The sequence below is a fragment of the Myripristis murdjan genome, chromosome 22 (genome assembly GCF_902150065.1).
Source record: "Myripristis murdjan chromosome 22, fMyrMur1.1, whole genome shotgun sequence".
In the NCBI taxonomy this organism is placed as follows: Eukaryota; Metazoa; Chordata; class Actinopteri; order Holocentriformes; family Holocentridae; genus Myripristis; species Myripristis murdjan.
This window is the reverse complement of record NC_044001.1, coordinates 3920561-3933626: the sequence shown is the minus strand read 5'-3', so window position 1 is coordinate 3933626 and position 13066 is coordinate 3920561. Positions and strand designations below refer to the sequence as shown.

Below are 13066 nucleotides of genomic sequence, written 5' to 3'. Positions count from 1 at the left end.
GAGCAATGTTGTTGTTTTTTCGGTTTTGTATTGTTTTTTCTGTGTTCTTTATTAAAAATGTAATGAAATGTAAGTGTGGAAGCAGTTAAGCTGCAGATATGTCAACAGTCATTGAAAAAATAAAGTATAACAAAAAAAAAAAAAAAAAAAAAAAGAGAGATTTTGGTTTGTGATAAGATGACTCTCAGATTAGATTCCCAGATTCCCAATCCCAACTTCAATGCATGGAAACCCAGGCCTGACACTTGGCGTGTTGCGTGTCTTGAGAGAGATTTGCAGACTGGAAGGTAGAGCGGTAAAGACGCGGTCGGCTGAGGTCGTACCCTCATGGCGAGGACCTGCTGCTCGCTGTGGAAGGGATGACTCTCGGCGAACAGGGCCAGCTTGGCTCCGGCCCAGCCGTCCACCTCCCCGCCCAGCATCAGCTGCTTGTCCCACAGCTCCAGCCCCACCTTCAGGTTGTCCATGTGTGTGTCCGTCTTCTCCGTCACCTGCAACACAGCGTCCAGCTCAGTGAGACTTTATTGTTCCACCCAGGGATCAAAACATGAGGATTAACCCCCTTATTTTCACTCGTGCTGATTGGACTTTAAAAAATATTTCACAAAGGCAGGCGTAAGAACCACAGATTTTCTGACTCAGAAATGTTATGTTAGATTAAGCCCAGTGTGAAAGAAAAAAGAGGGGAGACAGGAGGGAATAATATGATATGAATAATATGAGTAACAATATGAAGCCTTGCTCCTCCTGCTAGCAACTGAAAAAATGTCCTTCTAAGTTACCTACATTATTTAAGTTAGCTTAGCTGACCTTCCAAGCTCAAATTAACATCATTATTGTTTGTATGAAAAAATAAGTCATTACCATTTATACTTTTGTTTGTATTTTTACCAGAATTTTTTCCTTTGCCATTCAAACCATTGAGGTTTTTAACTCGACCGCCAAGAAATATCTGAATAACTAAACCTCACAGTCTCTTATTCTCCCTTTTGGGTCGATCTCTATTTCTCTCCTTACATCCAGCCAGTTGTCCATCAGCGTCTCGGCCTCGGCCTCAAACGGAGCGTCGCTGCAGTCGGGGATTTTCTTCAGGTGGGACTGCAGCTGCTTGCAAACGCCTCGGATCTCCTCCATTCGCTCGCCGAGGCCGGCCAGGTCCTCCTTGATGTCTTGGACCTGCGCAGACGCAAACTGAGCGTGAACGAACTGGGGACTCACAGCGAGTCTGCCCTCTAGTGGCTCAATGAATTTTAACTCTATCCTACTACTTTTACTGACATTTTTACCCTAAAAAACACACAAAATATTAAATCTGTGACACTTTTGACTCATCATTTCTCGAGTTGTGATGCCTGTTTCTGATTTTGTTGCTGTTTTTGTTGTTTTTTCTGTTGTGGGACATCTTTTCATCACCCTGAACCATCGTCTTCATGTGTGTAAAGCACTTTTGGTAACACTGATGTATGAAATATGCTCTATAAGTGAGTTTTTAATCTTTGTTCATTCCTCATTTCTAATATACAGCTCACTGAGTAGAGATGGACTCTGACAGACGAAGGTAACCTCTGCATGCAAGACAAATGTTCAACATCATCATCGTCTGGCTTGCTGTGCCCTCACCTTGGCGATGAGCCTCTGCAGGTTGTCTTTGCCCATGTAGGAGGCCTGCTCGCTGACCGTCTGCTCGGCGCGCTGCATGGTGTTGCTCAGGAAACTGCGGCAGCTCTGGAACTTCTTGAGAAGCTCCAGCAGGACGTCGCACTCGTCCTTCCTGCAACGGGAGGAACGCAAAAGCTTTCAGGCTCTTCAGGTCTAAAACACGCAGCATACTTCACATTTACATGTTAACTGTGATTCTAGTGTTAGCACTCAAATCACAAACGCACACAGTTATGCTTTTCTTCATGTACTGGTGCTCATTTTGTAACATTTTTTTTACTTGTTTGTATTATCTAAACAATCTTTTGAATTTCGATACTTTGTTCCATGCAAATAAACATAAAAAATAAGTTAAAAAAAGTCATACATTTAATCACTTATCCTTCCAATCATCCTCCTAATTTTATTTTTTTTTTAATATATTTTCATTTTTAGTTGTAGTATCTTTTATATTATGATTTTATTTTTCTATTTATTTTATTTTATTTTATTTAGCTATTATTATGTATTTATTTTTATTGGATGTGCACACCATCAACTGTTATTTCAGTTAATTTATTTTCTAAAAAGTGTGTGACCATGAATACACACAACATACACATCATGCAATCCCCTGTTCTTCCATCTATTATTTTTTTTTTTTTTATTTGTACTTCAGCCTGTGTTCTTCCCCATTGTACCTGTCGGCCACAGCCCTCTGGGTCTCCTCCCACTGAGTTTCCAGCTCCTGCAGGACGGCCTCTCCTCCTTCCTGCTTCGCCTGCAGCTCCCGGAGGCTCTGCAGCTCCGCCTGCTGAGCCTGCAGCTGGGCGTCCAGGTCCGACACGGCGCGAAGCCTAAACAACACAGAATATTAATATGATTTCATGAATTCAGCCTTTACTCACGTTACACAGAAACAAAGCTTCTTGTATGTTTTGAACGGCACCTCGGGGTCACGAGCAGACGGATCCAGTTTTCTTGTATCAAAAGAAGTGTAATGCTTTTGTCCTGTGAAAGGATCTTAACCCCAGTCTTGCTGATTTTCATGGTTAAATGAAAGCTGAAGGATTTCAAGGCCCTCTATGGGTTGATAAAACCATGTATGCATGGTGGTCAAGCTAAAAGCAAGGCTGTTCTTGTTGTTAAACTTCATCAATAAGCACAAACACACCTTTGCTGCACAGCAGGCATGGTTGGCTCCTTCAGGCCTTGCTTCTCGGCAGTCTCCTGCAGCTTCCTCAGCACTCCCAGCAGGCTCCTCTTCCTCAGCCCCACTGATTTGTTCTCCGTCTCCCTCTGCAGGCTCTGCTGCTGGCCGGCCAGCCCACTGTCGGCCTCCTCCACCCTCCTCATCAGGGCGGCCACCATGTCCAGGCAGGAGGCCGGGGCCCCGTCCCTGGTCACCGTCAGCCTCGCTCCCTGGAGGAGCAGGTCCAGCTGGGGAGCCTTGTCCCTCAGACTGTCGATGCTCTGCTGGATCAGAGCCAGCTTGGAGCGGCAGTCCTGCAGTATCGTAGGGTCACTGCAGGGGGCGCCCTGCACTCCGGAGATGTCCTGGTCCACGGTGCGCAGGGACATGAGGAAGCGGTCGAGGGCGCGAGCGGCTGCCTCGCTCTTCTGGACCTGCTGTCTTAGCTGGTCCAGGCTGGCTCGGTGTGTCTCCACCTCGCCGGACAGGGGGGAGCGGTCTCTGGGGTCCAGCTCGCTGGATTCAGAGTTCAGCCGGGACAGCTGATCCAGCTCGCTCTGGATATTCTCATCCAGCTCCTGTCACAAGAGGAGAGAATGACTAAATTTGTGGAAAAAATGGCTCAAGAAATATTCCTGGTTTGATACATTTGACAGCTGGTTTAGCAAAGAATGTTTTCAAACAGATTAAAAACTAGCAGAGAAGAAAGAAACAAAATTAAGGGATTTTTTTTTTTTTTGTTTAATTAAATTACCAATTCATGCATTTTTCATGCCTGAGCTGTTTTTAAGGCAAATCAAATTGTGGTGTAAACAAGCCCTCAGAACAAGTGCTGTGTGAGCAAATAAGCCCATTCATCACGACTGCAAGAGAAAAATGCTGCCTCAGCTGCAAGGCCAGAGCAACAAAGCACCTTTATGCCCTGCAGCCTTTTTATGATTGGATTGTGCTCTGATCTAAGGTTGTGATGGAAAAACCCTCTCCTTTGTTTGACTGACTTGTTGATGATGACACCTGCATCTCACAGCAGTCATTCTCAAGGTTTTTTTCATTAGCTGGACCAAAAGAGAGACAGTGCATGGCTCATGTGAGACCTTGATATCGGTGAGGATGTTGCTGTTGGCCAGCGTGAAGGCGCTGACGTCTTTGGGCTGTCTGAGGTAGCGGTCCAGGCGGTCGGTGAAGTCCACCATGTGGTTCTCGGTGGAGTCGATCTGTCTGAGCGCGGCGCCCAGAGCGCTGCCCCTCCTCTGGAGGTTCACCTGCTGGCTGCGCCACTGCTCCTGCAGCTCCACCCTCTCCTGCTCCAGCCCGGCCTTCCCAGCCAACTGGGAGCACTGGTTTGTGTAGTCAGACCACAGGGACTCTGTCTCCTGCCTCATGAACTGGGAAACAAGGAATTCCAGTTTCTTTATTGCCATGCTACTGCCATTTAATAATTTGAGGATTTTTTTTTTTTTTTTGCTTATTAAGAGTAATCCAAATATTATATCCAGACATTTATATAAAAAAATACATATATTGCAATCATAAATATTATTAAATACTAGGCTGTGATTATGTATACACAAACTTGCACTGTACCTGTATTTCCTGCAGCCGTGAATGCAGGCCTTTGAGGGAAACAGATTCAGAAGGGACGTCTTGGATGCTCTGCTCATTCTTAGCCAGCTGGGCCTGCAGAGTCCTCTTACTACTCTCCTGTCTGGGGAATTTATCCGTCAAAGTAAACATGAATAAAATATTGACCTCCAAACAGTTTTGAGCACCCTTCATAATGTGTGTTCAGAATTCTGCATGTTTTAACACCCAGATTGTTTTAATAATTGGTAAAAAAAAAAAAAAAAAATAGCAATTAGCAAACTGGAAATAGATTTCAATGCAGTTTAAACGGAAAGTGAGTTCAGTCTACCTTTCTACAGACTCCTTTCTGGCAAGATCTTCGTCTACAGACGTCTGCTTTTCAATCTCCCTCCTCTCAACAGGGCTCGTCTTCACCACCACTTGGGACACCTGACAAATGTAACATGATGAATATTATAACTGTGTGTAAATGTATGATTGTGTAGCAGGATGATGGAGACAAGCATGCTTAAAAGTGCTCCTACTATTGAATTTAATCTAATCCAGGGTTCATTCTTTCCATGGGAGTAAATCATACCTCAACTGAGATCTGAGGTTTGTCAGCTGTCGTTTGCTCCTTTTGTGGGGTCAGATCCTGACTGTGGTCAGCAGGGATCCTGGGAAACAGAGATGAAATGATAACTCACAAGTGTCAATCATGTCTCCACATACTTGCTCTTTTCTGGTGCCTGTGTTGTAATCCTGTAGCTTTGCTGATGAATTGTGAAATGACGCTTATGTGGATTATAACAGCCACCACACCTTCCACAGTTTAATACAATATAAATAAAGGACTTCATTACCGAAAAAAAAAAAAAAAAAAAAAAAAAAAATCACTTAACATGACATCATTTCACTGCACTCTCATTTTTGACTGGATGGTAATGTGGAAAAAAAAGTTATGAAGTAAAATCTTGTTTCCAGCTTTCTATGGACAGATTGTTTGTGTACTTTTCTGTTCCTTACTTTTTTCTTAAATTTCAATTTTCTATGCATAGAGACGTTTGTCCACCAGCGTCCATACCAAAACCTGAAATTAATTTGGGTAAATATGGTCTGTCTATGGCATTTCAATAAGTGGGTATGGAATGCTCTTCTCTGTTGCAGCCCCACACTGATATGTAGACATGGCTGTACTATTGTATCTACTCTACTGCTGCTCTGAGGTGCAATTTATTTAGATAACCGTTCAAACTAGACCACACAAGATTAGTAACATCTCCCGTCAGGATCTCACCCAGCGTCGGGGGATGATGTGTCTTGGTCTCCACTGAACTGGCGCTGGATGGCGGCCAGCCTCTTCTCACACTCCCTGAGCTGAGCCTGGGCCAGGCGGTGGGCGTCCTCCGGGCTCAGGGTGTCACACAGCTCTTTCAGGGCCTCGAGATGCTGCCCCGCCTGAGCCAGGCTGCCATCCACCGAGAAGCAAGCCTGATTAATGTTGACAGAGCAAAGACAGTCAGCGTACTGGCACGGTAATAATTAGATTTAAATCCAGAGGATTTATAAAGCCAACTCCAACCAGATTAATTTTTTTCCCTGTTTTGTTCAATGTCACACATGCATTTCTGTTTTGACAGAAAAATCTACATAGATTTGTGTGCTACAAACTTTTCCCTTGATTGACCAAACCACAATAAATCTCAAAGAATCTAAATTTTCTCTTTAAATAACATCTTCTCATTTTTCCCATTTGTATCTTATCCCAGTCACATCTGGTGAGTACATGGCAGTGCAAAACCACACACACTGCAACACACAACCAAACCCCGCAGATGGCAGCAGCCCACAAGTACAGAGAGAATAAAAAATGCATTTTTTTTAATTTCAGTTTGCAATGTAATGTCTGTTATACTGCTTTTTACTTATCCTTACAGTTTTGTTTTATATGTTACTGTATTGTGCATAATATTCACTATGTTTTTTGTGGTTGTAAATTATTTTCAAGGCAATAAATTGTATCATTTGTTTTGAATTGTAAAGACCAAGAACAAAGTCACTGAAAATATGCATTTACCAAGTCCCTTTGTTATAGGCTCCATGAAGGCATACAGAGGAGAAAGAGGAAAAAAGGTTAGAGAAAGCAGAGCTGATAAGCTGGCTGCATATCCACCCACCAAAGCCTGCCAAGAGTTTAGCTTGAGCAATTTGGCTACCTGAGTTCTGCTCTCTAAGCTGGAGCTTAAGTGCATCTCACACTGCAGAGCAGCTGTGTTAAAGTCTTTCCTTGTTACTTCAAATCGTAATTGTTGCAAAAAGCCTGATATGTCAGCTCTCACGGCCTGCGTGACAAAGTGAAATGAATAAAACAGCATGATGGCACGTTAGAACATCACACGCTGTACCAGGTTATTACATAAAGATAAAATGTGAACAAGCAAAATGACTGACATTCAAATTCATAAAATACTGAGGAAGGCAAAAACACTGCTACAGTTTTAGTACACACATGTTTTACAAGACATACGCAAGCAAATACGTGACATGTGAACTGCAGACGGAGGCAAACACACACTTCTGGGTCATTAAAACTCGTTGCAATTAGTGTGAACACTCTCTTATCAATGGAAATTAAACCGCCACACCGCCCACACACAGCGAGCATGTGCTTTACCTCCCACTGCGTCCTGACAGACTGGGTGAAGAACTCCATGTCTCGGAGCTGGGAGGGGGTGCAGAAGGCCTCCATGCCCTCGGCTGCTCTCAGGAACTCCTCCAGCAATTCTGGGTCAAGGGTCCTCAGGGTCTCCTGGGAGAAGAGACAGGCACAGATTTAATGAGCAGGCTGGCTCGTGGGCAAATGAGCTTATCTCACTTACAAATAGAAATTAGAAACATGAGGAGGAGTGTGTTTATTTAAGCATATTTTGTGAGAAACATTTTCTTTTTCGAGGGTTTTACAGTGCCGGAAATGTAATAAAAGTGATCCCCAAATAGCTCAGTTGGTACCAAAATGAGAAAGAGAGAGTTTACACAGATATTTACATTCACACAAATTACACATTTATCGTAATAAATAAATACAAGATTATCAAAGCATGCTTTACTTGTATTTAAGACAATATAAGAAAATTTTAGAGGTTTGACATGGCAATCATTCTGCAAAACCATAGAAAATTATTTTTAAGCTGCATTCTATGCTCTCTTGTAATGTGTTGTTCTTATAATGCCATCTTCGGTGCCCACAGATCACTTTTCAGTGAGTGTGGCCAGTACTGTGACATCTCTTCAATGGGATTGCCGGGGTTATGATTTTAGTGGCTGCTCAAACCATTTGTCAAGTTATTCCTCTGTTTATCCCAAACAAAGTGGTGTTGGTGCTGCTAGTAACATAAAACACCAATTCCTGTGCACCAGAGGATTTTTGCTGGGACAAACCTGCACGTTTAGAGCAGCAAATGTATATCATTATATGAAATGGGTATAGGCTGAAACCCTATTGTCTTTGATCAATTAGCAACAGAGAGTACAAAAAGAGAAAATCATTTGCATGAAAATATTGCAGATTACGATTCAAATGTTGAAAAAGGAGTGCTTTAGAATTGAATATTATCATGCAGAAATAAGCAATAATCATGTTTACCTCTTTCACTGATGCTTGTTCAGCTGATACGCATTTGTCTTTGAAGATGTTTATGGCATCCAAGATGTGCTGCTGTAGGCAGTGCTTGGCCTCCTCAAAGCCGTTCCTGGCCAGGGCCTGGGCCTTGGCATAAGCCTCGGTATAGGCCTGTGGAGGGGCTTGGGCCAAGGCCTGAGGTTTGATGCGGAGCTCTGGAGACTCAGACAGTGATTGAGGCAGGACATGGAGCTGGGAAAGGGGCTTGGGTTGGGGCTGTTGAGGCTTGGCTAGTGGAGGTGACTGGGTTTGAGGTTTTGACTGCAGAGGTGGCTGGGTCTCTGGCCTAGTTTGTGGGGGTGACTGGACCTGAGGCTTCGGCTGTGGTGGTGCTTGAGCCTTGGGTTGTGGTGGTGACTGGGTCTGGGGTCTGGGTTGTGGTGGCGACTGAGCCTTGGGCTGTGTTGGTGACTGAATGGCAGGTTGTGGTGGCGACTGAGCTTTGGCCTGTGTTGGTGACTGAATGGCAGGTTGTGTTGGCGATTGAATGGTGGGTTGCGGTGGCGACTGAATGGTGAGTTGTGGTGGAAACTGAGCCTTGGGTTGTGATGGTGATTGAATGGTGGGTTGTGCTGGTGACTCAATGGTGGGTTGTGTTGGTGACTCAATGGTGGGTTGTGTTGGTGACTCAATGGTGGGTTGTATTGGTGACTGAATGCTGGGTTTTGGTGGTGAGTCAATGCTGGGTTGTGGTGGTGACTGAGCCTTGGTCTGTGGTGGTGGCTGAGCCTTAGGTTGTGATGGCAACTGGGCTTGAGATTGGGGTTGTGATGGTTTCTGTTGGAACTGAGGCTGAGAGTGATGAGTCTGAGATTCGGACTTTGCTTGTGAATAGGACTGTACCTGGATGTGTGTTTGAGATTGAACCTGACGAGGTTGCGGCTGGGCTTGTGTAATAAGTTGAGGATGGGCCTGGCGTTGTGGTTGTGACTGAGAAAGTAAGTGGGCTTGGATATGAGGCTGGGGGTGATGCTGAGCTTGGGACTGATGCTGAGCCTGTGAATATTGCTGAGGCTGGAGTTGTGGTGGTGCCTGAATCCAAGATTGTTGCTGAACCTGGCCCTGTTGTGTCTGCATATGCGCCAGATTGTAAGTTCTCATCTGAGGCTGCTGTTGTTGCATGGGGCTGTGGGGCATCATTTGGGACTGTGGTTGAGCCCATGGCTGGGTTTGTGCCGGGGGCTGCATCTGAGATTGAGAGTATGGTGACCCTGTGTGAGGATACCCAGGGGGCCCTTGATGTAGTCCTTGCTGGGGCCCAGTTGGGGCCCATTGTAGAGTCTGACCTGCTGGATAACCCTGAGCTTGTGGAGCCTGACCTATATGTTGAGGGTAGGCTTGAGGATGGGGGTGCCTTTGCTGGTCAGTGGCTTGGTTGTAAGGCTCTTGCTTGGGGACCCATTGCTGGGGTGGAGTCTGACCCTGTGGGCCACCCTGAGGGTAAAGATGAGGCTGCATTGTAGCCTGGACATGTGGGATCGGCATTGGGGATGCAGCTCTGACTTGAGCCCAAGCCTGTGCTTGGCTCTGGGCAATATGGCCTTGATGCTGGACCACTGACTGAGCGTGTGTTTGATGCTGAGTCATGGGTCGAGCATGGGTTTGAGGCTGAACTACAGGTTGAACATGGGTTTGAGTCTGAGCCATAGACTGGGCTTGAGTGTGTTGCTGAGCCATAGGTTGAGCATGAGTTTGAGACTGGACTAAAGTTTGAACATGGGTTTGAGACTGGACAATAGTTTGAGTGTAGGTTTGAGGCTGGCCCTCTTTGGGTGGCTGGGTTGGCATAGGGGAAGGGGGCCTGACTGGGGCCCAGGACTGTGGATGGCTACGCACCTGAATGTGGGATGGCACAGGAGGCTGAATTTGGGCCTGCAACTGGGCCTGGGCATGGGTCGGCATAGGGGAGGAAGATCTGATCTGAGCCCATGTCTGCATTTGGGCCATAGCTTGGCCATGTGCTTGAGTTTGTGGCTGCATGGGAGACTGAGGTGTGACTGGGGACCATGTTTGAGGATAAGCCTGACCCTGGGGCTGCAGCTGTTGCTGTGGCTGGCTGATTGACTGTGTCTTTGTAGAGCCCTGTGACTGTGGATGAGCCTGTACCTGTGATTGACCTTGGTTCATTTTGGCCTGCGGCATGGTCTTTAATGGCTGCTGACTGTGCACTGTAGTGTGGGACAGACTAATGGGTTCCACTTGAACTTGAATGACTGGCTGCAATTTAGAGGGAACTTTAGTCTGGGGCTGTGGTTGAATTTGGGAGGGTGTTTGCTGATGAGGCTGAGCCATGGTCATAGTCTGGGTCTTAACCATGGTGGCTGAATGTGCTTGTGCATGCCTCATAGTAGTTTGTGGCTGATCTGGTTGTTTCTGTTGTGCTTGTTGTAGCTGTGGCTGTTCCTGTTTTTGTGGTTGGTATGGTTGTTGTAGCTGGTGTTGCTCTAGCTTTTGTTGTTGCTGCTGCTGTTTAAACTGTTTTGGCTGTTGTTTTTGCTGATGCTGCTGTTTTTGTTGCTTTTTGTTGTCTGTTGCTTTCTGCTCTTGTTGTTGTGGCTGTCCAGTTGTCTTAACTTGTGCCTCAGGAGGGGGCCTGGGAGTTCCGGTATGCTGTGGAACCACCTGAACTGAAACCATTATTTCTTCTCCTGGCTTTGGCTGGGTCAGTGTTTGGGTATCAGCTTTTACTGGAGTAGAAGCCTTAGTTGGAGAGGGAGCCTGTTCTGAATCTGGAGCTGGAGCTGCTGCCTGTTCTGAGGCCTTTTTCTGCAGCCAGGGACGGTTCTTCATGGCCTGAGCCTTTCTGCTTTGAAGCTCCTGGGTGCTTAGAGGCTTCTTCTGTGGAGCTGGTTGCTGAGGTGGAGCCTGTTTCTGGGCCTCTGGTGTCTCTTTGGCTTGCATTTCAACTTGTCTCTGCGTTGCCGTGAGCTGTTGATCTTGATATTGCTGCTGCTGTACTTGCTGCTGCTGCTCCACGTGTTGCTGCTGCCTCTGCTGCTCTTGTTGCTGCTGTTTCTGCATCAAATCCTGCTGTTGAATTTCCTCTTGTAGTTGCTGTTGCTTGAGCTGTTGTTGTTGCTGTTGTTGTAGCTGTAGCTCCTTCTGTCTCTGTTGTTCTTGTTGCTGTTCTTGCTGGTTTTCTTCAGTTTTCTTCACCTGTTGTTGCTGCTTCTGCTGCTCTTGTTGCTGCTGTTTCTGTATCGACTCTTGCTGCTGAATTTCCTCTTGCAGTTGCTGTTGTTTGAATTGTTGCTGTTGTTGTAGCTGTAGTTCTTTCAGTCTCTGTTGTTCTTGCTGCGACAGCTCTTGCTGTTGTATTGATACTTCTCTTTGAGTCTGGGTGTGGATCTGTGCTGAGGTCTGTGTCTGTACCTGAGCCTGGCCTTCTGGAGGTACCTGTGGCCTGGTCTGAGTCACAGCTTGTGCATAGGAATATGGCAACGTAGGAGAACTCATCTCCTCATCTCTGTATACCTGCACTACTATCCTTGGCACAAAGGGTTCCTGACACTGAGGGGAAACTTGTGACTGTGTCTCTGGCAGCTGAGATGTCTGCTTGGTGGCTGAGAGAGCATCTGAAGACCTCTGAAGCTGAGTCTCTTCCTGTGACCTGATGAAGACTTTTGTTGGAGGAGGCTGTTCTTCTGGAGGACTTCTACTTCTGTCTCGCCTGGCTCCAAGGCTGCTCAACATACCAACAGCTTCCTAAAATAGGAGATACACACATTGCAAAATTGATACTATAATAATCCCAGACATCTCCCAGACTTCAAATGCCTGCAGGCGTATCAGTAAAATAAACTAAATCAATAACACCCACTGCAAATTGATTAATTTTCTAATTTGACTTCTTCAATATTAGCTACTTTCACTTGTGTTTCTTATATTCATCAGTATCTATGTTAAGTTAATGAGCCATGTGTACAGATGGGACTAAAGGGAGCTCAAACCCCTTACCCTTTGTGCACACATTCACAAAAGAGGAATGATGTGCCAATTCACTGTCGAGAGCCTCTGCTTCTAAAAATGCCTGCATACAGGTTTGATGTTATTCATTCAGGACATGTATATCCATTAATAACGAGCAACAGAGAAAATCAAACATTTATCTGTCATAATAGGTTTGAGACTTTGCATCTAGAACCATATAACATTGACTCTGAAGCCTTTTCTGTCCCGGGTCCCTCTCAGCAGTCTGCAAGCACCTTCCCACTCCCTTAATAATGATAACGATAAGAAAAGATTACTGGCCTGTGACTGAGCGACAGCAGCTCGCACTCGGTCCTGCATGGCCGAGGCGTGCAGGTACTGGATTGGAGAGTTCTTTTGCCCCGTCATCACCATCACCTGCAGGTCCTGCTCCTCCGTCACCACCTGACCCTCCAGCTGCAGACCACGGGAAATCAGCACCTGGGGGAAGAGATGGGATTTAATAAGCATGAGAGCTTCATCTGTCATTTTTTTCCAAAAGGGCAATAAATAATATTTGTACTGCCCCATTGCACAAAATGATCATAGCGTTAATAGCGCTATCAATCAATTGCAATGACTCACTTTCAAAAACTCCCTATCCATTTGAATTTTGTGCCAATCTATCAACTCTCTCCCTACCTACTCACAATTTTTTAACTACTTTGACCAAGAAACTGGCATCTCAAGACATTTCAGCAATGAACTCTGACAAGCTTGGTTGTCAAAGCCAAAGAATATATTTATAAGAATATATTTTGTATCACACACTACACTAGACAGTTCTGTTGGATCTCTGAAGTAGTAAAGTATTATTTCTGTCACTGTATTAATTTGTACGCTCAGTTTGTTTATGATTTGTAAATGCAATCTCGTTAAATTCAGTCTGTCTGAATGTAGGATTGTGAGGGAAGCAGTAACTATAAAGAATATGCATATTGCATACTTGAATGTCTTTTGGGGGGAATTAATATCAGTGATAATTTCAGGTTGTTCAACAGAGGCAGTTGCTGGTTGTGATTACA

The 13066-nt window shown here is 45.2% G+C and overlaps 1 protein-coding gene across 1 annotated transcript in view; it reads right to left on the bottom strand.

Annotated features, from left to right (window-relative positions):
* The window catches only part of syne2b (spectrin repeat containing, nuclear envelope 2b), a 175809-nt gene that overhangs the window by 131663 nt on the left and 31080 nt on the right, over positions 1 to 13066 (bottom strand). The window contains exons 21-36 of the mRNA XM_030044847.1: positions 12351 to 12482; positions 11229 to 11777; positions 10593 to 10985; positions 8037 to 10550; positions 7068 to 7202; positions 6610 to 6735; positions 5691 to 5884; positions 4992 to 5070; positions 4743 to 4843; positions 4415 to 4535; positions 3925 to 4215; positions 2813 to 3408; positions 2340 to 2495; positions 1621 to 1771; positions 1018 to 1176; positions 324 to 491 (exon numbers count right to left, since the gene is read on the bottom strand). Of these exons, the coding sequence (XP_029900707.1) occupies positions 324 to 491; positions 1018 to 1176; positions 1621 to 1771; positions 2340 to 2495; positions 2813 to 3408; positions 3925 to 4215; positions 4415 to 4535; positions 4743 to 4843; positions 4992 to 5070; positions 5691 to 5884; positions 6610 to 6735; positions 7068 to 7202; positions 8037 to 10550; positions 10593 to 10985; positions 11229 to 11777; positions 12351 to 12482 (5865 nt within the window). The remainder of the gene's footprint in view (positions 1 to 323; positions 492 to 1017; positions 1177 to 1620; positions 1772 to 2339; positions 2496 to 2812; positions 3409 to 3924; positions 4216 to 4414; positions 4536 to 4742; positions 4844 to 4991; positions 5071 to 5690; positions 5885 to 6609; positions 6736 to 7067; positions 7203 to 8036; positions 10551 to 10592; positions 10986 to 11228; positions 11778 to 12350; positions 12483 to 13066) is intronic.